The sequence below is a fragment of the Geospiza fortis genome, unplaced genomic scaffold, assembly GCF_000277835.1.
Source record: "Geospiza fortis unplaced genomic scaffold, GeoFor_1.0 scaffold81, whole genome shotgun sequence".
NCBI lineage: Eukaryota > Metazoa > Chordata > Aves > Passeriformes > Thraupidae > Geospiza > Geospiza fortis.
The window spans coordinates 5,910,902-5,933,572 of NW_005054318.1; the positions used below are offsets into that span (position 1 = coordinate 5,910,902).

The 22,671-nt window shown below is 36.6% G+C and overlaps 1 protein-coding gene across 5 annotated transcripts in view; it reads left to right on the top strand.

Moving 5' to 3' along the window:
* Positions 1 to 20,240, top strand: part of ROCK2 (Rho associated coiled-coil containing protein kinase 2) — a 55,867-nt gene extending 35,627 nt beyond the window's left edge. For 4 of the 5 annotated variants that reach the window (XM_031056470.1, XM_031056471.1, XM_031056472.1 and 1 more), the window contains 17 exons: positions 1 to 70; positions 731 to 890; positions 1,566 to 1,726; positions 2,122 to 2,306; positions 3,451 to 3,520; positions 4,850 to 4,953; positions 5,070 to 5,256; positions 5,773 to 5,866; positions 5,982 to 6,076; positions 6,740 to 6,919; positions 7,137 to 7,305; positions 10,261 to 10,331; positions 11,286 to 11,374; positions 12,101 to 12,179; positions 12,382 to 12,643; positions 13,265 to 13,478; positions 18,111 to 20,240. The exon at positions 1 to 70 is cut by the window's left edge and continues 64 nt beyond it. In XM_031056470.1, the coding sequence (XP_030912330.1) occupies positions 1 to 70; positions 731 to 890; positions 1,566 to 1,726; positions 2,122 to 2,306; positions 3,451 to 3,520; positions 4,850 to 4,953; positions 5,070 to 5,256; positions 5,773 to 5,866; positions 5,982 to 6,076; positions 6,740 to 6,919; positions 7,137 to 7,305; positions 10,261 to 10,331; positions 11,286 to 11,374; positions 12,101 to 12,179; positions 12,382 to 12,643; positions 13,265 to 13,478; positions 18,111 to 18,114 (2,194 nt within the window). In that variant the 3' untranslated portion in view covers positions 18,115 to 20,240. Of the gene's footprint in view, positions 71 to 730; positions 891 to 1,565; positions 1,727 to 2,121; positions 2,307 to 3,450; positions 3,521 to 4,849; positions 4,954 to 5,069; positions 5,257 to 5,772; positions 5,867 to 5,981; positions 6,077 to 6,739; positions 6,920 to 7,136; positions 7,306 to 10,260; positions 10,332 to 11,285; positions 11,375 to 12,100; positions 12,180 to 12,381; positions 12,644 to 13,264; positions 13,479 to 16,782; positions 17,211 to 18,110 lie in introns of those variants that run through there. The other variant, XM_014306753.2, reaches the window with a different exon arrangement.
* The last annotated feature ends 2,431 nt before the right edge of the window (positions 20,241 to 22,671 follow it).

A 22,671-nucleotide genomic window follows, 5' to 3' on the forward strand; every position in this document is an offset into this window, starting at 1 on the left:
AAAGAGTGCATTAGCCAAACTGGAAATGGAGAAAAGACAATTGCAGGAAAAGCTCACTGATTTAGAAAAGGTAACAGCACTGCTAAATGAACATTGGTGTTACATTCTTACAGAATTTTTGCATTTGTACTTTTATTATTTGAGACTTTGCAACTAAACCTATACAATAAATAAGCTTTGTTCTCAGCTTTTTTTCTTTTAATTTTTTTTTTCCAATTTGAGAAGTGGGGAAAAAAGACATCATTTCCCATACACTCATGATACATTTTACTTCTAGAGTACTTAAGTATTTAATTATGTACTCCGGTGTGTACCTTAACAGTACAGTAGTTACATTTCATTTCATGTGTGGAGTTTTTTTAAACTCTCACTATTGCCAAAAATAAAAGAGCCTCTGCTAATAGGATTTCTTTAACGAATTTTTTATTGAAACAAAAGGCTTGAAAAATTTCTTCAATAAACTTAATCTTTGAGCTGCTCTTACTACAAAATGTTGGTTGTTAAGGCAGTAATTCTGTAATTGTTTGCAACTGGGGATGTTGTTGTACATTTTTAGAGCACTTTGGTGTTCACAAAAAAACATTTATGGAAGTGAGTCTCAGTTCCTTGGCCTGAGCTTTTCTCTTCCACTCCAAGCATCCTTCCAAGCAGCATGTTACTGTTGTTCAAAATTCTGCCACTAACCTGGTATATTTAATGTTTTATTTCAATGTTATTTTTTCTTTAACAGGAAAAGAGCAACATGGAAATAGATATGACATATAAATTTAAAGTTATGCAGCAGAACCTTGAACAAGAAGAAGCTGAACATAAAGCCACAAAAGCACGATTAGCAGACAAAAATAAGATCTATGAGTCTATAGAGGAAGCAAAATCTGAAGCCATGAAAGGTATGTATTTGACATCACAGTTGGACTTAGGTGTGAATTGTAAAAAGTACATAATATAATCTCTCACTGTGCATATTCTGGTGCATCTCATGACAACTGAAATATCCTGAAGGGAGGGATGATTGCCAAAAAAATCCAGAAGATAGCTCTTACTTTTGAATTAAATGGTTTGTGTTTATTGCAGCTAGTTAAAAAGCTACCTACAGATCCTGTCCTTCCAATTGCAGAGCATTCACAAAAAATTTGAGCATGCAGATCTTCAAAAGAAGCAAGAATGATTCAGTAGTAATGGCTTAGTCACTTGGCATATCAGGTTCCCAAAGAGCTTCAGCTCTTTGATTTTATATTATTACAGTCAGAGCACAGTAGATTTAAATGTTTTATTTTTAAAATTCCACCCATTTTGTTCATCTCAGATGTGTTGCAGATAAACTGGAAGTTATCTACAAGCTCAAAAGTAGGAAATAGCTCTGTCAGAAATGCTTGAAAAAGCATCCTCTGGGCGTGTTTTTACTGTGAAAATTTTAATTAATCACTTCTAAGTAGTCTTTCTCTTCAGTTTTAAAAGGAAAAACACGTGGCTTATTGTTAGTACAGGGTAGACATCCTCTTCCCTTTGGCCTCCAAAAGCTGCTGTTTACACTTCACTGATGTCTTACATCTTTTACTTCGCAGAAATGGAAAAGAAACTTTTGGAAGAGAGAGCTTTAAAGCAGAAAGTAGAAAATCGGCTGTTGGAAGCTGAGAAGCAGCGCTCCATGTTGGACTGTGATCTCAAACAGTCGCAGCAGAAGATAAATGAGCTCCTTCGGCAAAAGGATATACTGAGTGAAGATGTAAGGAGCACTGGCAAGAGGAGTCTTGAGCCAAACCTTGGTTTCAATGTCCTAGTATTTTTCCTGTTATAGCTGTATTTAGGAATATTTGTGCATGAAAATGGCAGCAAAGTTTTCCTTCTCTGCCTTTGAAACTTTGAAAGGTCTACTTCATGGAATGGGGTGTCATTTTCTGATATATTTCAGCGTTATTCATGTAAAAAGTTTGTCCTCTATAGTGGTAAATGCTGTGAGATTGACATGGAAAAACTAGGTAATTTAATGTGTGCTAATGCTTTTATTCAGGAAGCAGCTTTGATTTACCAAGAGATGTAAAGGAAGTCAATTAGAGACTGTTTAAATGTTGTTTTCCTGTGTAGATCTGTAAAATTCACAGGTTTCTGCTTCTTTTTCAGGTAAAAAACTTGACATTAAAAATAGAGCAAGAAACACAGAAGCGCTGTCTCACTCAAAATGACCTCAAGATGCAAACACAGCAGGTCAACACCTTGAGAATGTCGGAGAAGCAGTTAAAACAGGAGAATAACCACCTTCAGGAAATCAAATTAAGTCTGGAAAAACAAAACAATGAACTCCGCAAGTATGCAAGTTGCTCTATACGTTTTAGTCATGTTACTGATTTGAAATATTTTTGGAACAAAAGCTGGGAGCAAAATTTATTTTTAAAAATTGCTGCAAAGAATATGGTATGCTACAGTGCAAAACCTAATTGTTCTTTACGGTGACTCTAAATGTGACTTGCCCTAGTGATTCAGCGATGTATAGGTTTGTATTAAAAGATGTTTGTTATCCTGAAAATCTTAGAAAACACAGCTTAAATATGAGTCTGAATACTTCAGAGAAACAGTTAACTGAAGGTCTAGGTACTTTTTTTTAATGATGTAGGACTTTGGTGAAGAGGAAAGTGACTGGAGTTATTAGTCTAGGAGAGCTTATCAGAGTTGGAAATGAATACTGCTACAGAGCTATGAAGCATAACCATTGGAAATATCTAGTACTACAGATAGCACATCTGTTGGGCCTTCAGACAGGAGTTCTTCAAGGTTTTACAAGTAGTATTTGCACCTGATAGGAAGTAAGGAAAGAAAGATTTTTTTTTACGTAAAGAACTTTCTTGTGAATGAAAAGACCAGATTACCACATGTATCAGATGAATCTCAATCCTAGCTTCTTTATGACTTTGCATGTTTTGTCTCCCTGTGCTTTGCCTTTCTGTCAGCAAGATGCAGTTAGTCATGTAGAAGGTGGCCATAATGTGGAACGCTGGCAGAAGTCTTTTCTGCTACATTTCTGTTGTTATGGAACTGACTGTTGTTTAAATAACAGATGAATTCAAGAAAATATGTGTGTCAAGGAATACAGACGTTCACACACTGTGCTCTAGCAAGCAAGAGACCTAAAACAACCAGTCAGATCAGTGACATTTTACATGGAAATAAGATTATGTTGGTGGCTGTTTACTTCATCAGTGTCTCTTACCAGTTAATCTTTGTGACATGGTTGTAGTTAGTGTGTTAGCAGTATTAAACTGACTTGTTATTAGTGCAGTATTCTCAGCTGTACAAGTGAAAAAGAGAGCTGGTACCCAGAGGAAGCTTCAGGTTTAATGGCTGATGATATTTAGATCAAAAAATTGCTGGAGATCTCAAGAGTGTGATTGCTGTCTTTTCTGTTTACTGCTTTGGAATATCTTCATATCTCTAAAGCATGTTCTTTCTTTCTAGGGAGCGTCAAGATGCAGATGGACAAATGAAAGAGCTTCAAGACCAGCTCGAAGCTGAGCAATATTTCTCAGTATGTTTTATGCTGCTTTTTTTTAATTTTAATTTGTTTACTGAGTATGTTAGCTTTTCTTCTTCCCCCTCAGTTATCAGACATTTCACATCTCTAACCCAAAGCTACTTGTTTTTCTTGTGCCTGTCTCCAGTGTTGTCTGCTGCCTTGATCTTGATCACTGAGCAGCACAAAAGAGCTCATGTTGAGAAATGTCGCAGCTTTGTAGGGGAGTTCAGAGGGAGGAGTGAAGCAGCTCATTTTTCCACAATGTGAATAATCTTGTGCATGTTTCAAGCCTTTTCCATGCTGTATGGTAGAGAAGAGTTGTATTCTCATGTGATGTGACAATACATGTGCATCTACAGTTCAGAAGGAAATTTTGCATTACGACCAAACTTGGTAGTGATCTGTTGGGAGTTTTTTATTTATTGTGGCAAGGTACACTAGAATAAATAGGTAGCATACTTAAAACATCATCACTGGCATGTGGAGATCAATTTTTATTAACAGTGCACAGCCAGTCACTGCATGAGATGCCAGAAGGCTTGTTTCAATATTAATGGAAAATTAAGATTTCCTTGTGGATTTAGGTCAGTGAGGAGGAGGCCTACCTAAAGTTCTATAGATTAAAATGTTACACATGTTAAAGGAAAGAAAGGGAGAATTGAGGTCAGTTGACTGCGGTAGATAGATGGGCCAGAGAGACAATCTGTCTCAAAATCCCTGCAGTAAGTACACTTAGAGTTGTCTGTTACTTGACCTGTAGTCAGTCATTTGAATCGATAGAGCAATATAATGTTTCTTTCATTTTCTTCAGAGTTCTAAATTTATATTGATTCTGTGAAATTTTGAATTTCAAATTATTTTCTAATTGGTTTTCCCTTATTCCTGTATTTCTTTTTGTTCTTTAACTGTCATATTGGTTTTATGGATTTGTATGATTAGAATTTAAACTCCACATGCCTAATTACATGAGATAAAGATTTAAAATAGTAGAGAAAAATAAATTAATTATTTTCTCTGCTTCTGATACTTCTGATTTTGTACAAAATAGTGATTTTCACATTTAGAGTGTCTTTAGAAGTATGTATACAAACAGAGAAAATGCAAATCATACATCTACCCATTCACAAATACATAAATTAAAAAAGGAAAAGCAACAAAGTAAAATAACCAAAGCACTTTTGTGAATGATGATGATATTTAAATAAGTTTCAAGAAGGCATTGCACAATTATACTCTAATTAGTGTGATTAAGGAACTGCATACCATGTCAACTTGTATAAATTTTGTGAACCTTCAAGAGTATAGAAATCACATCATTTTCTTTCCAACTTTAAATTCTAGACTCTTTATAAGACACAAGTTCGAGAACTTAAAGAAGAATGTGAGGAAAAGACCAAAATTTGTAAAGAAATGCAGCAGAAGATACAAGAGTTACAGGATGAGAGGTGGGTTTTGCTAGTTGGACTGCTAATATGTAAAGGATCAGGATGGCTTTTTGTTGTTTTCTTTCCTTCCTCACCTACCCATTTTAAAGTTAAAAGTATATATCAATAATTTGCAGAGATTCCTTGGCTGCTCAGCTAGAGATTACTTTGACAAAAGCAGATTCAGAACAACTTGCCCGTTCCATTGCTGAAGAACAGTACTCTGATTTGGAAAAAGAGAAGATTATGAAAGAGCTGGAGATTAAAGAGATGATGGCGAGGCATAAACAGGAACTTACTGAGAAAGATGCCACCATAGCCTCAGTGAGTTATATGATCTGTAATTTTGGTAGACATTGTACGTGAGCTTTATTTGCAGTTTGAGTTATCCATTGCTCTTTAGCAGATTTAGAGATCTACGAGTACATCTAATCTTTTGAAAATATTTATTTCTTATGATTGAAATTCAAGAGTCTCTTACTGTGTTTCTTCCATGCATTTCTCTGACCATTCTTTCTTCTGTGCCCCTACCCCTCTTAGAGCAAGTCCTCTTATCCTTATCCTCGTCTCACTCTGCAGCATTTCCTTCTGTCTTGTAATGCTGCTTTGTTTGCCAGATGAGATTGTTGCATGTTCACATGTCCTTTTTTTTTTTTTTTTGTGTTTCTTCCATGCATTTCTCTGACCATTCTTTCTTCTGTGCCCCTACCCCTCTTAGAGCAAGTCCTCTTATCCTTATCCTCGTCTCACTCTGCAGCATTTCCTTCTGTCTTGTAATGCTGCTTTGTTTGCCAAATGAGATTGTTGCATGTTCACATGTTCTTTTTTTGTTTTTTTTAGTTGGAGGAAGCAAATAGGACACTAACTAGTGATGTGGCTAACCTTGCTAATGAGAAAGAAGAATTAAACAATAAACTGAAGGAAGCACAAGAACGTACGTAGTCTCTGAACCAAACGGGATTTAAATTGAAACTAAGTTTTTTCTTTAATAGTACTATATGCATTTGTCATGAATTTTCATAGATTTTCTTTTAATTACCTTGCTACAGAAATTACAAAGCTAAAAGAAGAAGAAGCAAATGTAGGAAATATTAAAGCACAATTTGAGAAACAGTTGTTGAATGAAAGAACATTAAAAACCCAGGTAAGCAAATATATTCAAATGCATGTAGGCACAATGTTCATTAATCAAATTTTTAATAGAATACTTTCCATTATAAACTATTGATATATACCAGTATTGCTTTATATTTTTTTTTTCGCTCTGAAAGAAAATATATTGGGTTTTTTTCCTCTTCTTGTAAGTAGACTTTCAGTGTAGTGAAACTGAATCCTTATGATTCATAATAGAGGAATTTATAATCCAGATGTATTCCACCAGCAGAAGCCTTCATTTCCTTCAAATTATTTGATATGTTACTGGTTTCAATCTTGATTTACATATCTCTACAAGTTCTATAAAAAAGGACATTTCTGATTTTAATATAGATTGTTTTTTAGAACAAGTGGCATTTTAATACAAAGACATATTTTGAGTCTATGTAGTGAAAATGGAAGGGATCATTTAAATGAGTGAAAGTGTTCACACAGCTAATGCTTGCTTCAAGTAAAAAGGGCATCATTACCTTCTTTTATATTTTGTGTAATACACTGAATTAAAGCAAGCTTGTAATACTGGATTGCAGAGGTCTTAATTTATAGTTAGAAGTGCTTGGTTATAGATGGAGAGAATACTTTATTTCTTCACAACTTAACTCTATGTATTTATTAGTGTGGTTTTTGTCACTTTTTTCTTTCCCATGGGAAGGCTGTGAATAAATTGGCTGAAATCATGAATCGGAAGGGTCCAGTCAAACGTGGAGCTGACACTGATGTACGGCGGAAGGAAAAGGAAAATAGGAAGCTGCATATGGAACTGAAGTCTGAACGAGAAAAGTTAACCCAGATGATGATCAAATATCAGAAGGAAATAAATGAAATGCAGGCAGTAAGATCCTTTTGTAAATATAAACATTGGAGTATTTTCTGTAAAGTCTTACTATTGATACAGACTTTAAGGTAGCATATCCAGTCTCTATTTTTGAATTTCCCCAGCCAGAAGAAATACGCAGAATGTATATTGAGATTGGCTACAAATTCTGCATAATTTTCTCTGAGTAACCAAATATTGTGATAATAGGAAATCTTGCAATTTATCTCTGCAGCAAATAGCAGAAGAGAGTCAGATACGGATTGAACTGCAGATGACTCTGGACAGCAAAGACAGTGACATTGAACAGCTTCGCTCCCAACTGCAGTCACTGCACATTGGGCTGGACAACAGTAGCATAGGCAGTGGACCTGGAGAGGCTGAGGCAGATGATGGATTCCCTGGTATGTTAATTTTGTTAATATTTTGGCATTAACTAGGTTCATACCAGTGTTTTTCCATAGATACTGGAGTATTAAATTGATGGTCTGATGATTCTGTGATTCTCATCTTCATCTATTTCTACCATCTTACCAATCCTTTGATACTGATCACTTGCTCACCTGCTAACTAAATCTGTCTGTTGTAATACTTCATATTTATTTAAAGAAATTTTTAAAAATTCTGTTGTGCTCCATTAGAACTAAATTTTTTTCACTTTATTTTGGTGGTTACTTTGCAATTATTGTGTGTATGTGATAAAATGTAAAACTAATACTCTCTTAGAGATTCTATTTTGACTTCTTTTCTACTTTTCCTCCTTTATGCTTTATGTTTAGTCCATATCACTCAATCCCACACTATGGAATCCATGTCTTTTACCTATCAGCACTCTTCTACCTCTGTCAGTATTGCCACTAAGCCTTCCAGTTCTCGCATGCTTCTTGATTCCGATTCTGACTCAGAGGAAGAACCTTTGTCTTGTTCCCACAGCCCTACAGAAGTTGATAGCACAGGTGACACCCCTGAGAACCGTTTGATTTTGTTCTTATTGTGTTGTTTTTTGTTTCAGAACTAACATTATTAGTACGTAATGAAAGACTCATAAACCAAATCTGGCAGATAACACACTGCAGCAGCAGTAAACATTGCCATCAAAGACATGAGAAAGTTTGCATGAACAAATAACTGGTCTGTTTTCTCTAAATGTTTGCAAATGCTTGCTGACAGTTACAAACCCACCATTTTTATTGAGTCATAGAATAAATTAGCCTTATGGCTTGTTTTCAAGATAGCCTCTACACAGTATCTGCAGCTCTCTGTATGACCCTAAGGTACTGAACACCAAAAGGTCAAATCTTTGTGTTTAAAGTGAAGTGTGGAAATAACTAATGGCTCACATCTAAACATCTATGATTTTCTTGTAGAAATTCATTGTCCTGAATATTACATTGTTTTGCCTTAAAAGTCTATTGTGAGTAATAAGGCCCTGTTTTATTAATTCTATATTCATTTTATGTGACTATACATACACCCTTTTAACAAAGCTTCTGTTTAGTGTTAATGTTAGAGGTGGGTTTTTTAATGCATTCAAATTTCTGGATTTCACATGAGGTTCCTTTAAAGTGTGAATGCCTTTCCACTGAAGGTAGAACCTCTTTTGGTATTTTGACATTACTTCATCAAACTAGAGTAAAGAATTTCCTCTATTTCCTCTATTTTCCTCATTCTCTGGTTTCTGCTTTGAAGCTTCTAACGAAAGAAAACCTACATACATATGTATTTTTTTCCTTGTTAGCTCCTGTTGTGGTATATGCATGGATTTGCTTTGTTCTAAAGTAAAAATCATAGCTAAGATGAGATTTTTTGCTGACCTAATTACAAAATATTTGAGGTAGGATAGTGTCCTAGTGTTTATAAGCACGTATTTTGAAAAGTTTGGAATATTCTGCCCTTTTTCTGATCTGTTAGTGTTGAATGGACACCAGAATTGAAGAACTATAATGAGAAGCTCTCCATTTTGTCTAACTTAATCTGTATTACAAGTTACAGAGAAAAATAGGAAAATCATATTTTAGGAAATAGGAGAAATATGGATGTTTTTTTGCTCTACTTCTGCTTCCTGGATATAGAGTTGACTATTTTTTTGTATCAACCTTATGCTTACTACACTTTCTATGAGGTGTAGTTAAAAGGAACAATATAAGTTGGCAGGTATGAGGCAAAACAAATGTTACAGAACTGTTTCATGTACTTGATATATGTATTAAAATAGGTCCCCAACAGCATTGCTTGTAGGGCAATAAACATTGAAGACAGTGTGTATCTGTGTATCTTGCTTTAAGTCTCTCTAACACAAAAAGAATTCTATGAATATCTAGTAATTATTTGTTACACTGTGTTAAACATGGGCAGGAACCTGCAAATGCCCTCTGATAAAAAGAAAAATAGTTTTTGTAATTTTGGAGTATGTTTCTGCTAGTTCCATGGTTTTGTCTTTGTTGATGCTTAACACTTCACTATTTTTGACTTGGAGGTTCCTCAGCAGTAGTAGAGGTTATCTGCTAGGGTAGGAAACTCATTAGAAAAATATTACTGCAATTAAGTAGTTCCCCTTAATAAAACATAGGGAGAAGAAACACTTGTGTTACGTGCAGCTACAAAAATAGGGTGGAAGGGTACGTGATCCTATGTATTACCAAGCACTGGGAAAGTGTGATCCTGTTGAGCTTTTGGTGACTGCTGAAATGTGTGTGTCAAACAACAGCTGAGCTCTCAATACTCTTGATAAATCAAATCTGACAAACGTGTCAGTGTAATATAAAATATTGCAAGTGTGTGAAAGGGCAGCTGAATTCAGGCAAGGCCTAAGAGTTAGGCAAAAATTACTTATTTTGGATTAGAAAGCCTAGGAAATACAGGCAGAATTAGAGAAAAGAAAAATTTACAGACCAAACAGTATGAATTAGAATACTAAACTGACATTTTCCCCAGCATATGGGGTATATAGGTTATTTGTGGTGGTAATTTGCCTTTTTTTGGTCTTGGATTGGATGTTGTGTGGTCTGTACTAATATCTTTAGGTGCTGTTGTAAAAGGTAATGGTCAATAGACATAAGGCTTTTAAGACGTGAAAAAATTACTAAAGGGAATGTGTGTGCTATAATTGCAAGTTTGTTCCTTCCTCCTACTACTTCTTTGTGATTGCATTGCTGGTCATTGGCTGTATTCAGTGGTTCATTATTTAATGTATTCCTGAACATTTACCATGATAAACTTTGCAAGATCTCATACTGTTAAATAGTTCATCTTCTCATGTTTGCTCTCTTGCTTTATTATTGATGTTCAATAACTTCTAAAATGCACAGTAGTCTCGAATTTTTTTTTTGTCTGTTCTTTAATACATATCTCGTTTTCAGAATCAAGATTGGAAGGCTGGCTATCAATGCCTGTTAGAAATAACACTAAAAAATTTGGATGGGTTAAAAAGGTAAGAAAACCAGATTTATTATTTTGTTTCATGCATAGGTTCAACTTTAAACTTACTGTAGGTTTTCAACACTTCAGTTTTTCTTTTTTATGTGTTCTCTCCTTACTTAAATGTATAAAATGCGTTAATTGGTATAGCTACATCTGAGAGGAACAGCTTAGGACAATTGCAGTAATTTAAGACACCTCTTTGTGTAGCCAGAGGTGAGAGCAGTCATTCATGATCTTCAGATGTTTATACATGCCATAAGCATTCCCATCAGTATTACACAGCTGGAATTAGGCAGAGTCTGGAAACAGGTGCTCTTGACAATTTCTTTGGAGATAAGACTAAAACCTACTCCTCCTCCTTGTGCAGCCTTCATTTGCTTACTGCTTCTCAGTAACCTCTTTGATGAGTCTTTGTCCAAAATGTAACGTACGCATTTTCATACAAATTTCCTTACTGCTGCCATACAGTTAATTCTAGACAAAATTCTGGAAGTAGGGCATCTTTTAGGTAATTAGCTTTTTAGTGAACATTGTTAGCTTTTCTGGTAAGTATAATAGTGATCTTTTCAAATATGATCCCTATTAGCTGTGACCTGCATACACAAAATACAGTGACAGTTACTCTCTCTACCAGTCCAATTGAGAATTAAATAATAAAATAGAAAGGAAAAGCTTATATGCTACTTTCTTCCTGACTTTCATTTTTGTTTCTTCATAGGTATTTAAATATGTTTAAAAATCAGTTAATCTGATAATATAACTTGATTTTTCAGGTAATCAGGATTTTGTTTGTTATGCAATGAATTCCTTGGCACTGACTTAGTATACTGTACTACCACTGTCCACTTAGGTACCATTTAATCAAATTGTAGACAAATATTGCTACAACATGTGTGATAGATAATTGCTGTGACATATTTGACATCTGTGATGAGCTGAGTTTTATCCTTTTGTCTCCTAACAGTATGTAATTGTAAGCAGCAAGAAGATCCTGTTCTATGACAGTGAACAAGATAAAGAGCAATCTAATCCCCATATGGTATTGGATATAGAGTAAGTATTGCCATGTGTGTTTCCTTCTTCTGATCTGGAGGTGAACTCTGTTGGAAAGATCTGTGGCCAAAGGGCTTTTTGAGGTCCAGTCTGGGAGCACATCACATGGCACACGACTTTTAATCTGAACTGTAGAGCTAGACCCACTGTGGTGCAGAGTGGGGTTTGCTGTAGGCACTGGTGCAGGAGGAGCAGTGTGGGGCTCAGACTGATCCAGAGAGCTGCACTGAGCCCTGGTGTAACTGAAGTGCCCCCACTAGCTCAGCTAGACCTGCCTCACACACGCTTGGGAGCACAGCATGTAATGAAAACTGTAGCAGAGAAGATATCATTTTTAGTGTTCATTTATTTTCTCTTACAACATGGCCTTACAGGGGGGTTATACAGTTAATTTATTTTCTTAATAAATGCAGAAGGTGGCTATTCAGAGCATGGGGACAGGATTGTGTTAGAAAGGTGCCAGCAGCCATTAAAGTCACATGGTGATGGTTTTTCAGTGCACAAATGTAGCTGGATGCTTGTGACTTCTTTTTATTTAGGGTTTTTGAGAGTTCATGTGCAGGGTTGAAAGACAGGGCTTTACCAAGTGATTAGAAATCTGTACAAATTTGACAAATCTTCAATGGTTCTAAGCCTTAATGTGGTATAATGTATCCTAACTTAATCTGTCATATTTATCATTGTGGTAACATTAATTTTTGTCCTTATTGAAACAATTTCCTATAGCAAACTCTTCCATGTCCGACCAGTCACTCAGACTGATGTGTACAGAGCAGATGCCAAGGAAATTCCTAGGATATTTCAGGTATTCATTAATAAATTAATGTTTCTATTGTAACAGACATGGCATTTCAGACATTGTCAACAGTACTGTCTAATGAAATATTTACTAAAAAATCATTGAAAAATCGTTCCTAATATACTTCTTCAATCTTTGTACTTAGATAATGACTGTGAATTTACATTTGCCATCTCAGAGTATTGAGATTATTTTGCTTTCACTCTAGATCCTATATGCTAATGAAGGAGAGAGCAAAAAGGAACAGGAATTTCCTGTGGAACCCATGGGAGAGAAGTCAAATTACATTTGTCACAAAGGACATGAGTTTATACCTACTCTTTACCACTTCCCAACCAATTGTGAAGCTTGCATGAAGCCCCTGTGGCACATGTTTAAACCTCCTCCTGCTCTGGAATGTCGCCGCTGCCATATCAAATGTCACAAAGATCACATGGATAAAAAGGAAGAGATTATAGCGCCTTGCAAAGGTAAGTAGCAAGTATTTAAATATGCAGATAGTGCTGAAGTCACAAGGCATTCTAATAGATCAGAGGATTCTGGTAATGGTCTGACGCCAACTGAACATCAAGGTTTTGTCTTTTGTTAGTACGTGGCCATCAGCCCCTTTCCGAGGATGTCTCCATGAGGGTCACTCTGCTCTGAGTTCATGGCATGTGGCTGTGGTGTGCATGTACCTGTTGTGTTGTCATCCTCATGCAACAGAGCATGGTGGTTGTAATGTGCTCACACTGTGTTGTGCTCTGCTGTGGGAAACAATAGCACTATGAAAGGGGTTACATGTGGTGAAGGCTGCTCCCTGTGACTCAACATTATATAATTTCTTAGTCTCAGTCACACCTCTTTGCATTACCTGTGTTTTCTTCCACTTGAATGTGTATCTTCCACAGTACTAAGTTGTTACTCTCAAAATATAAGGAGGAGGCACTGTCAGCAGCCACAAAACCTACTAGTTCATTTTACTTTTGACCTCTCTGCTGATTTCTCTGCTTCGAGTATGAGAGTATCCTAATCTGACAGCTAATTTTTGATGTAGAGCCATGTTTAGAATAATAACAATATTCATTTTTATTTTTAAAATCTTATTACAGTGTACTATGATATTTCTACGGCGAAGAATCTACTACTGTTAGCTAATTCTACGGAAGAACAGCAAAAATGGGTGAGCCGACTGGTGAAAAAAATACCCAAGAAGCCTCCAGCACCAGACCCCTTTGCTCGATCTTCTCCCAGAACTTCCATGAAGGTACAGCCAAACCAGTCCATCAGACGACCGAGTCGACAGCTTCCTCCAAACAAACCAAGGTGACACAAGAGTTGTCATTTGATTTATTGTTCTAAATGTTTTACTACAATTGGTTACAATTTCTTATTCAGGGTAGAAGGGCTCATGCTAATATCTCATGGTCCCTAAAAGAATAGCCTAATCAGATTCTTTCAATTGGGTAAAAATTGTCCATACAAAAATCGTTAGTTTACTGCTGGATCACTTCAAAGGAGCAGAATCCTATGTGCTGTGCTGTGGAAGTTGATAGCATTCTGCAGGTAGCATTTATATACTTGTGCAGGGCAGTTTCTGGCTTTTTTGCCATTTGCTTTTTTCATCGCCTGCAGTACTAGTTTATATTTGTTTCTGTCAGTTCCCAGTGCTGGCAGCCTGTGAAAAGGTTGGTCTCACTTATTTTGTTCATTGCAGTGTTCCAGTTTAGCAAAGGCTGAACATTTTTCCCCAGAGAGGTAATTGGGCAGTGCCTAGACAGGATTGCTGTCCTTTTTTCTGTGACCAGATTGGCACCAGTATCTCAGGGGGCTGGGTGAGACCTGGGCTGGATGAGTGGCCAGAGTTACAGTTGTGAATGCAGGGAAGCACACTCTTGCTGTGATGCTGCTATTACCACAAAACATCCTTATGCTATGAAGCATAAGGATCTTAAGCAAATACTGGTATTTTAATGGGTAGAAATGCATAGTGGAAGGACTTAGAGTAATTTAATTTCAACCTCCCAACCTTCATACAGTCTAATTTTTGGTGATTTAATTTACGTATTTTAAAGAGAATCAGACCTCATAATTTAGATTTTAAATTAATAGATTTATTATAATCATGAAGGAAAAAAGCTTTTAAATCACTTTTTAGGGACCAATTATTGAAGAGTTTCTTTGTGCAAAAATAAAATACCAGTGATAGGACCAAAAGCATGAATATGGAAAACATTCATGACAATTTCAGGGACAAGTAGATCACTTCTGCATACTGTTTACAGTCTAACTTAGTGGTGTTACTCTGTTTCTTGCTGTTAACATATAAAGGTATATGATAAATTCTGATTTTTTTTTCAATAGCTATTTTTAGGTGTTCTGCAAATAATTATTTTTCTTCCAATACCCTTTTTCCAGTCTTGAACTTTGGTACAAAATGCTTTCATAGCATAGTATTTACCATTCTATACTGGGGGGAAAAGGAGGGGGATGAGTGTTTTTGTGTGTAAAGCATGTAATTCTTCAATTTAAGTTTCCAAGTTAGCCTCACAAATGTACCTAACAGAAGAAAAGTGTAGTTCTGTGAGGTCATGTCACGTATTACCAGAATAATGCAGGTCTGTCAAACCAGTGGAAATTTATATGGATTTAAACACCTTTAATTAGAAACCACATACTCATAAATAACTGTAATTGCTACGGTAAATTTATATCTCAGTGTTGCTTCTATGAGGCTTTTGTGCAAGGGCTTACCATATGAATTAATTAATTTGCCTTTATGAACTTTATGAAGAATGGAGATGCAGTTGCCAGTTCAATCTAGGGACTGAGCAGTGGGCCCTGGCAGCCAGGTAGGCTCTGGGACTGCACCAAGAGGAGCACAGCTGGATGGCTGAGGGAAGAGATTATACCCCTCTGTCCACTCCATAGTCTGCAGCACAACACTGCCTCTACCTCTGAGCCCCCAGATTCCAGCCAGACCTCAGCACACTGGGGAAGGAGCAAGCAGAGGCCACCAGGATGGTCAGAGCAGATGCCTGAGGGGGAGCTGGGCTTGTTCAGCCTGGATGATGGGCACACCCAGGGGCTCCCATAGCAGCCTCTGGGGAGGGCATCCAGGAAACAGAGCCAGACTCATCAGTGCTGCATGGTGAGAAACAAGGGGGTCCCCTGAACCAGGAGACACTCCAGCTGGAGAGAAGGAAAAGCTGATGCAGAGACGGAGGAATGAGGCTGGACAGGCTTCATCCCTGGAGGCTCTCAACATCTGACAGGACAAGGCCTTGAGCATCCTGGGCTGGCCTTGTATCTGACCCTGCTTTGAGCAGGAGGCTGGGCTAGAAACCTCCTGAGGTTCCTTCCAAGCTGCCTGGTCCTAAAAATGCTGTCCCTGCTAGGAATTTCACACAACAATTGTTTCTTCAAGATTTTCATGGCTGTTTTTCTTCATGAGGATTTAAGAAAGGGCAAACTAGTTTTTCATACAGACCATGTAATTTCTGCTTAGCCATTTGGTTGGATCATGCCAAATGGATAATTCCAAATTGAAAAACAAACAACTTTAATGTATTTTAATTCCTATAAATTGTTTAAGTGTAATAGCCATAGTTCATGTAACAGATGAATATTGAGCCTTTTCAGGGCTATATCACATTTAAAGGTTTAAATAGTTTAAAGCCTGAAAATACAAACTCCCCTGAAACCCATTTTGTTTAGAACATGTGATTAACTGTATTAAACAATGTAACATGTTTATATTGATGCTCTCTTAGGGTAAGGTTTCCATGCCTGCATCCTATGCTTGGCATACAACCCTAATTAGCATCCTTCCAGCTCACTGGAGAGATGACTAGGCTGTGTTTCATTTGTTGTAGCTATAGCAGTTGAAAAGTTAGTACTTAAGATATTAGAACAGAAAGAGATGAGTGCTTCTAGACAGTGATTCACCTCATCCCAAAATAAATGCCTCAGATAAGTAAAATGACTCATTTGCTGACAGGGTTTGCCTTGCTTGCCTTCTTTGTTCTATAGTGACCATACAAGGAGCACAGACAGGGAGGCCTAGACAACAAGTTGATAAATCCTCTTTTTTGGCATTGCTTAACTTTAAATAATGAGCTACAGAATAGCTTCATAGTGTAATCACCCTGTATTTGGGATACAGTAAAATCCTGCTGCATTTGTTTGTACGTTCAGATGAAGTGCTATCTTATTCAATGTTCTTTTCAGCACTCAAAATTACTTGATTTTGTATTTGGGATATCTTGTATCCCTGTATTTGGGATAGCAGAAGAGCATAAAACCATCTCAGTCAGCAAAAACAGCAACAAAACAGAAAGCAGATAATTTTATAAAAGGTACATGTTGGTCTTTCCTACTGAAATTCTAGGGGAAAAAATCAATATGGTAAGATTTCTGTATTGAATAGAATTATTTTTGAGATGGATTTGCAATGAATGCAATATTCTTAACTTACATGAAAACTAACTGAAACTTCATGCTCGTGATAGGCAAAGGAACAAACCCTTAAACAGTCTTTCAGTTAAAAAGGTTTAGTAATAGCAAAAGGAATTTTCAAGTCTTTTATAGAAGTGTGACACTCATTAAACATCAAACCCTCCTGTTGCAGATTACTTGATCTGGCATTTAAGGACTGGGATTGGTCCTTTGATGATGTTGATGATATTGATGGTGATGATGATGATGATGACGATGTTTTTGATTTCTGAAGAAGTATAAGGGGTAAATCTAAATAGAGAGGAATGGATTTGTTTGCCTTTAAATACAGCATGCTATGTTGGATTTTGTTTCTTAAAGCAGAGAAAAGATCTCATTTTAAAATTTTAAATAGAAAAATGAGATTCTGTTCATCATATTGAACTTTTAGAGGAGTCATTTTCATTACAACAAAGTTGTTGCCTTTGCCAGTGTTTTTATTTTTCTAATTTTAGATATTTTTTTTTCAAAATTCATGTCTGCCTGCCTGAAGAAAAACCCAAAACTGCTGTTTTCAGGGTCCTTGCTCATCTCTAATGCTAATACTGGGAACCTCAGCATTGAATATTTGAAGGATAAAAGGGAGATGGTAGCAGTTGGATGTTTAGCTGAAGTAGACTTGGTATTTGCAAACACTTTTCATTTCTAAGCTTTGAATATGAAGTGGTCTATGGCTAGCAGACATGAAACCACTGGAGTTCTGCATTTTGCTTTTCTACCTTTGTTCTGAAGTGAATTTGACTTGGCTTTCCTTTGCAGTGCTGTGCTTTCTGGGTACCTAACCAGGCATTTGACAACTGCTATGTAAACAGATGGGTTTGCAGCTTCTGTGGTGTGGTTTCCTTGACTGCTTTAGAAAGATCCCGCTGTTGCAGTGATCTGATTTGTCCCATGGCTTAATTCTGGATGTATTGCAGATAGCTTTACCTTTTTTATAGACCTCAGGATCTGATAATTTCACACATTGATGCAATCTTATATTTACACAGAAAAAAACTAAATGTTAAATGCCTTAGAATTGTTTTAAACAGTATGTGAGATATGTCTGGCTGTATAACAGTGGCACAGGGGCTGCTCCTCTGCTGTGTGCTCAGGGAACTGAGGAACCAGCTCCTGCAGAACTTAACTGGCTTAGTGTTCACAGTAATGAGCATTATGTTAATGAAATATTCTGCATCTTTGTGTATTAAAAGCTTACTGATCACTAATCCTTTAGAAGTAATTATTACACTGTGCATATTGTACTTTACCCTCATGTATTGCAAGGGGGTTTAATTGATTTGGGATTACAGTGTGTAAGGATGTGCTATACTGGAGTAATGTTGCTGTTAGATGCAGAGGAAAGGTGCTTCTCACAAGTAGAATGATGAACCCACCTTAAAGAAAGACTTTGAAGAAGTATATTTTTGTCAGATTTACATTTGTTGCATTTACTGACCAAACTTCCTGCTTCTTTTTCAGCTAACTGCTTTCCGTGAATGCAGACACAGTCAAGGTGATAATTTTCTTCCCATTACAGCAAGACTGAAACATATCCCAAAATATATTAAAAATATATATTTTCCTGAGAGATTGTGCTATATATATCAGAGGTTTACATTTTTGCTGCAATATAAATTACTAATCTCTGAGGGTTTTCCTGTATTCTCCCAAGTGACTGATCAGTTGAGGAATGGTTGGTAAATAGTCAAAGGATATGTTAGGTAACCTTTTAAACTCTGTTCCACAAAAGCTTTCTTGGCAAGACACATACACTACATTTCATAAAAGGATCGAGAGGAATGAGTATTGCAATGGAAGAAACTGACTTTTCAGCTTTGGTAAAGATGCCACCAGCACGTCTGCACGTAGAACCGGAGGAGGATCCACCACAGTGATATAGACTGCATCTGTGAGAAGTGACCATTAAACTGTGTAAATATATTGTACTGTAATACTGCAAGAGGGGTTTAAAAATCTTTCCACTTTATTTTTTTATGCTTATTAATCAGATACCGTTACTTATTGCAGTTGCAACTATGCACTTGTATAAAGCCATAATGTTGAAGTTTATATCATTCATACACATCTATCAGAAGCTGCATGTCAGTGTTCAGCAGCTAGTATAGGTTTGAAGTATATACTAGTTTCAGCTACATCATCATGGGCAGTCCCCTTGTACCTGTCTAATTGCCTTAATTTAAATTTTTTTCAAGTTTTTTTTTTGCCCATTCTTTCTATTTAAGGAAAAAGAAAGTTTACCAGCTCTTAGGATGCAGTTTTGCTTTGTGGCAGAAAAAATAGTGCACTATTTTTACACCTATTAAGTATATCAGTGTCAACCTATTTTGAATGTATATCAACTGGTTTTAAGGGTGGAGAAGTGTTGGTTACAGAAACAATGTCTGAGAGCATGGGATTTACCAGACCATTTGCTTGTAAATGTAACTGCTCATCCAGCCCTTTTTACAAACCTCAGTACTCCTTATTGACTTATATTAACCCTCATTAAGTGCTATGAAACTTCATTTTGCCTTGTTTTTGCATACTCTCCTAGATGTGGTTTTTTTTTTTTAATTTCTGGAAAATAAAAGAATCTGTGACTATTTTTACATTTCACAACACAATATCTGAGGACTGTCACAAACTTTAAGAAAAGTGAAACATACTGTAGATGTATTTTAAAGTTTTAATCTGGTTCTCTAGCACATAGCTGTAGGCATAGATAAAAAATTCAGTAGTGTGTTTTGAGAACTGATAGCTGGGAAGAAAGGGCCTCAGAGGCACTTATTCTGACTTTTTTTTAACTTGGAGTTGTACAAAAAATATAATATATATGGGCTCATTCATGATGTGTTCATAATTATCCCAGAAAATGCATGTTTTATACAACTACAGTATGTGATGTTAAACATATTGACAGTAAAAAGTGTAGTCTCCTATTTGGTCTCTTTATATATATATAAATATATATATATATTTAGAATATATATATATATATAAAATATTGTGTGGGAGTGCAGTAATTTAAAATATGATCTAACACTTCAATGAAGGAGGACATTTCACTTTAAAATTTTGTTTGTTTGTTTTTGTTTTTTAAAGAGTGTTGAAATGTTTGGAAGGATAGGACCATGTTTTATTTAACACTATCATGAAAGGTGGACTTGGAAACACTGAAATACTGAAAATTAATAAATATATTTACATTTTGTAACCTCTGCTACAGTTCAGCTTAACAAAGCAAGAATGTATTCAGTCTTCTATTTATGTGCTCACAAAGTAAAATGTTGTTTGTGAGTTCTTAAATTCAAAACTAAAACTTTCATATCATTTCTGTTAGGTATTATAACCCAGAGTACAGCTACAGTGGTTTTTCCCTGCTTATTTTGATTTACAGAAGTACGGTATATTTTTAGATAATGCAGATTTGCATAGAGTACAACATTAAAAATGTATACAGTAAAACTGTTTCCATTCACTGAATGCATAAATATTTTATATATATATATTAAAAAATGTTACATTTTGGAAAGTTCTATCCTTTTCTGAATTGGAGAATATTATATTTATATATATTTTTAAATAAACTATTTGAGTAAGGTAAAATAGTTCCTGAACTTGAGAAGCTGGTAATTAATTGAAATATTTAAATATAAAGATAACTACTGCAGCAGATATGGGAAAGGCAAGGGCTGCTTCAAAGGCAGCCCAGCAAAGGCTGTGTGTTTGGAGAAAGAGCAGACTGCTGGGGCTGGATACTTTGCACTTTCTCTCCCTGGCTTGCCCTCATTTATTGTGAATCCAGGGGGCCCTGCTAAGCCTGACATTTTAGAAGATGTACTATATGATAGTATTGCTAGTCCCAGTGTATGAATTCCATGCTAGTACAGAAGGTCCTTAGCTGTACGGACAGCAGGCTGTGCTGAGACGGAGTCGGGGAGCAGTTCGGGTCTCAGGGAGCACTGGGCTCCTGTGCTCTGCCCTCTGCCCAGAGCAGAGCTAACTTAGCACAGCTTCCTCAAGGCCCCTGGGCTGAGGTGCACAAACCTCACTTTGTACCCAGCACACAAAAGGCAGAGCTGCTCTTCTGTTCTTCTCCCTTATCCTGCTGTGAAATGCAAACACCTCTTTAATGCTAGTTCCTGGAGTTTGTGTTGTTTCCTTATTGTCTAGTGGTGACCTTTTAATATTTTTGAGAGAAGGGCATATTCATGAACTAAGGAGTATTTGTCTTGAAAGTTACTGATATTTTAACATTTTCTTTTTGTTACAGGCTTGTCCTAAGCAAACAGGACATTTTTATGGCCTGAATGACTTACCTATAGAAAATCCTCTCATTGCAAGTCCTTTTGTCTCACAAGCATAAACAAGTGGTATAGCCAAGCTGCAGATTAATCTTCTGGAAAACCAGGGGTCAGACTTGGAGCCAGAAGCTCAAGGCACTTGTACAGAAATTGCTCCTCAGTTTGCAGTCCCAAGAGCTCACCAGAACAGAAGGACAGGCAGACCCCATTGGAGTTACCTTGCCAGGTGTCAGAAAGACCTTTCTGCAATGAGATTTCCAGTTCTGTCCTAGCTGCGTGCTGCAATTCCCTACCTCTTGTGTCCCTGCCAAAGTGCAGCCCCTCCAGCACTGCCAGCAACCCAGCACCAAGTCTGCTTTTAACTAGAGGAAAACTGTGGTGGTTCTTGTGCTTCTGAGCATGGCTGATGCTGCAACCAAACACATGACACAGAATCACAGTAGGATGTAGGACTTGGAAACATGCAAGAGGCTCAAGGATCTTAGCAGTGACAGGGGCCAAATTTAAAACATCACTGAAATTTTGCTTACTTTCTCTTACTGCCTTTTGAAAACGCTGAACCTCCTACCTTTTGACAGGCATTCAGTGGATCTCTGAAGGCACCAAGGCCAGGAAAGTTGCCACTGAAATTATGGGCTTTTTCTCTTTAGTTTCTTTTTAGTTTCTAATGTCAAGTGATCATTAGAAATTTGAGCCTTTCTGTTTGTAATCTTACAATTATTAGTTTCCCATCTAGCTTTGAGAGAATCATCCTTGGAAGAGAATTATATCTTTTGGTCCCAAGTGCCTTTACTCATCCTGTGCTTGTGAGGTTGTATTTGGGATGCTGCTGTGAAAAGGGGGAGCTTATATGAAAGCAAACTTCTTACCTGCATTGCTCGTACAAACCCTTAATCACCTCCTTATTCTATTTTTGAGGTAGAAGAAAAAACAGTATAAGGTCCAGTTCAGTGAACTGGAGTATTTCAGTCTCCTCCGCATTCTTGGATAGTTTGCCTTGACATTCATGTTAAAATAATGATTAATTTATTTTTTCATGTTATCATAGAATATATCAAGTTGGAAGGGACCTATAAGGATCTTCGAGTCCAACTCTCTGCTCCTCACAGAACTACCTAAAACTAAACCATATGACTAGAAGCATGATCTAGACACTCCTTGACCTCTGACAGGCTTGGTGCCTTTTTCAGTACATTACAGTTTTTTACAAATTATCATCTCTGCACATAGTACACTTTAAATTTAAAACATTATTTCTTATTTTTAAGATAATCTTCTGAATCATTTAGGATTCTATCAGAATCCCAAGGATCACAGAGTTTGCCTGCTGCTTTGAAGTATCCCTCATGAGGGTGGGAAGGAGTCTTCTTTCTAGTCAGCATAAAAGATGTTGATGGAGTGGTTCTGAAAATACAATTTGTGTTTGATGTTGAAGTTGCCTAAAAATTAGACAGGTGTACATACTCAGACATTCTCATCTGAGAAATTAGACAAGTCTACTGCAATATGTGTGGCAGAGAAGAACACTCAAAACACATCCGGCCTAGTTCTCCCCAGAAACTACTGCAGTGAATGGAAAAGCTGTAGCTGTAGAAATATAACTCTTAAGAAGTGGGGATGTAGAGAAAATAATGTATTGGCACAGGGATGTTAATTACCAGGTCTTATTAATGAAAATTGGGATTTGGAATATTTGACAATTTGTAGGTAGGAAGCAGTGTTTTATAAAGGTAAGA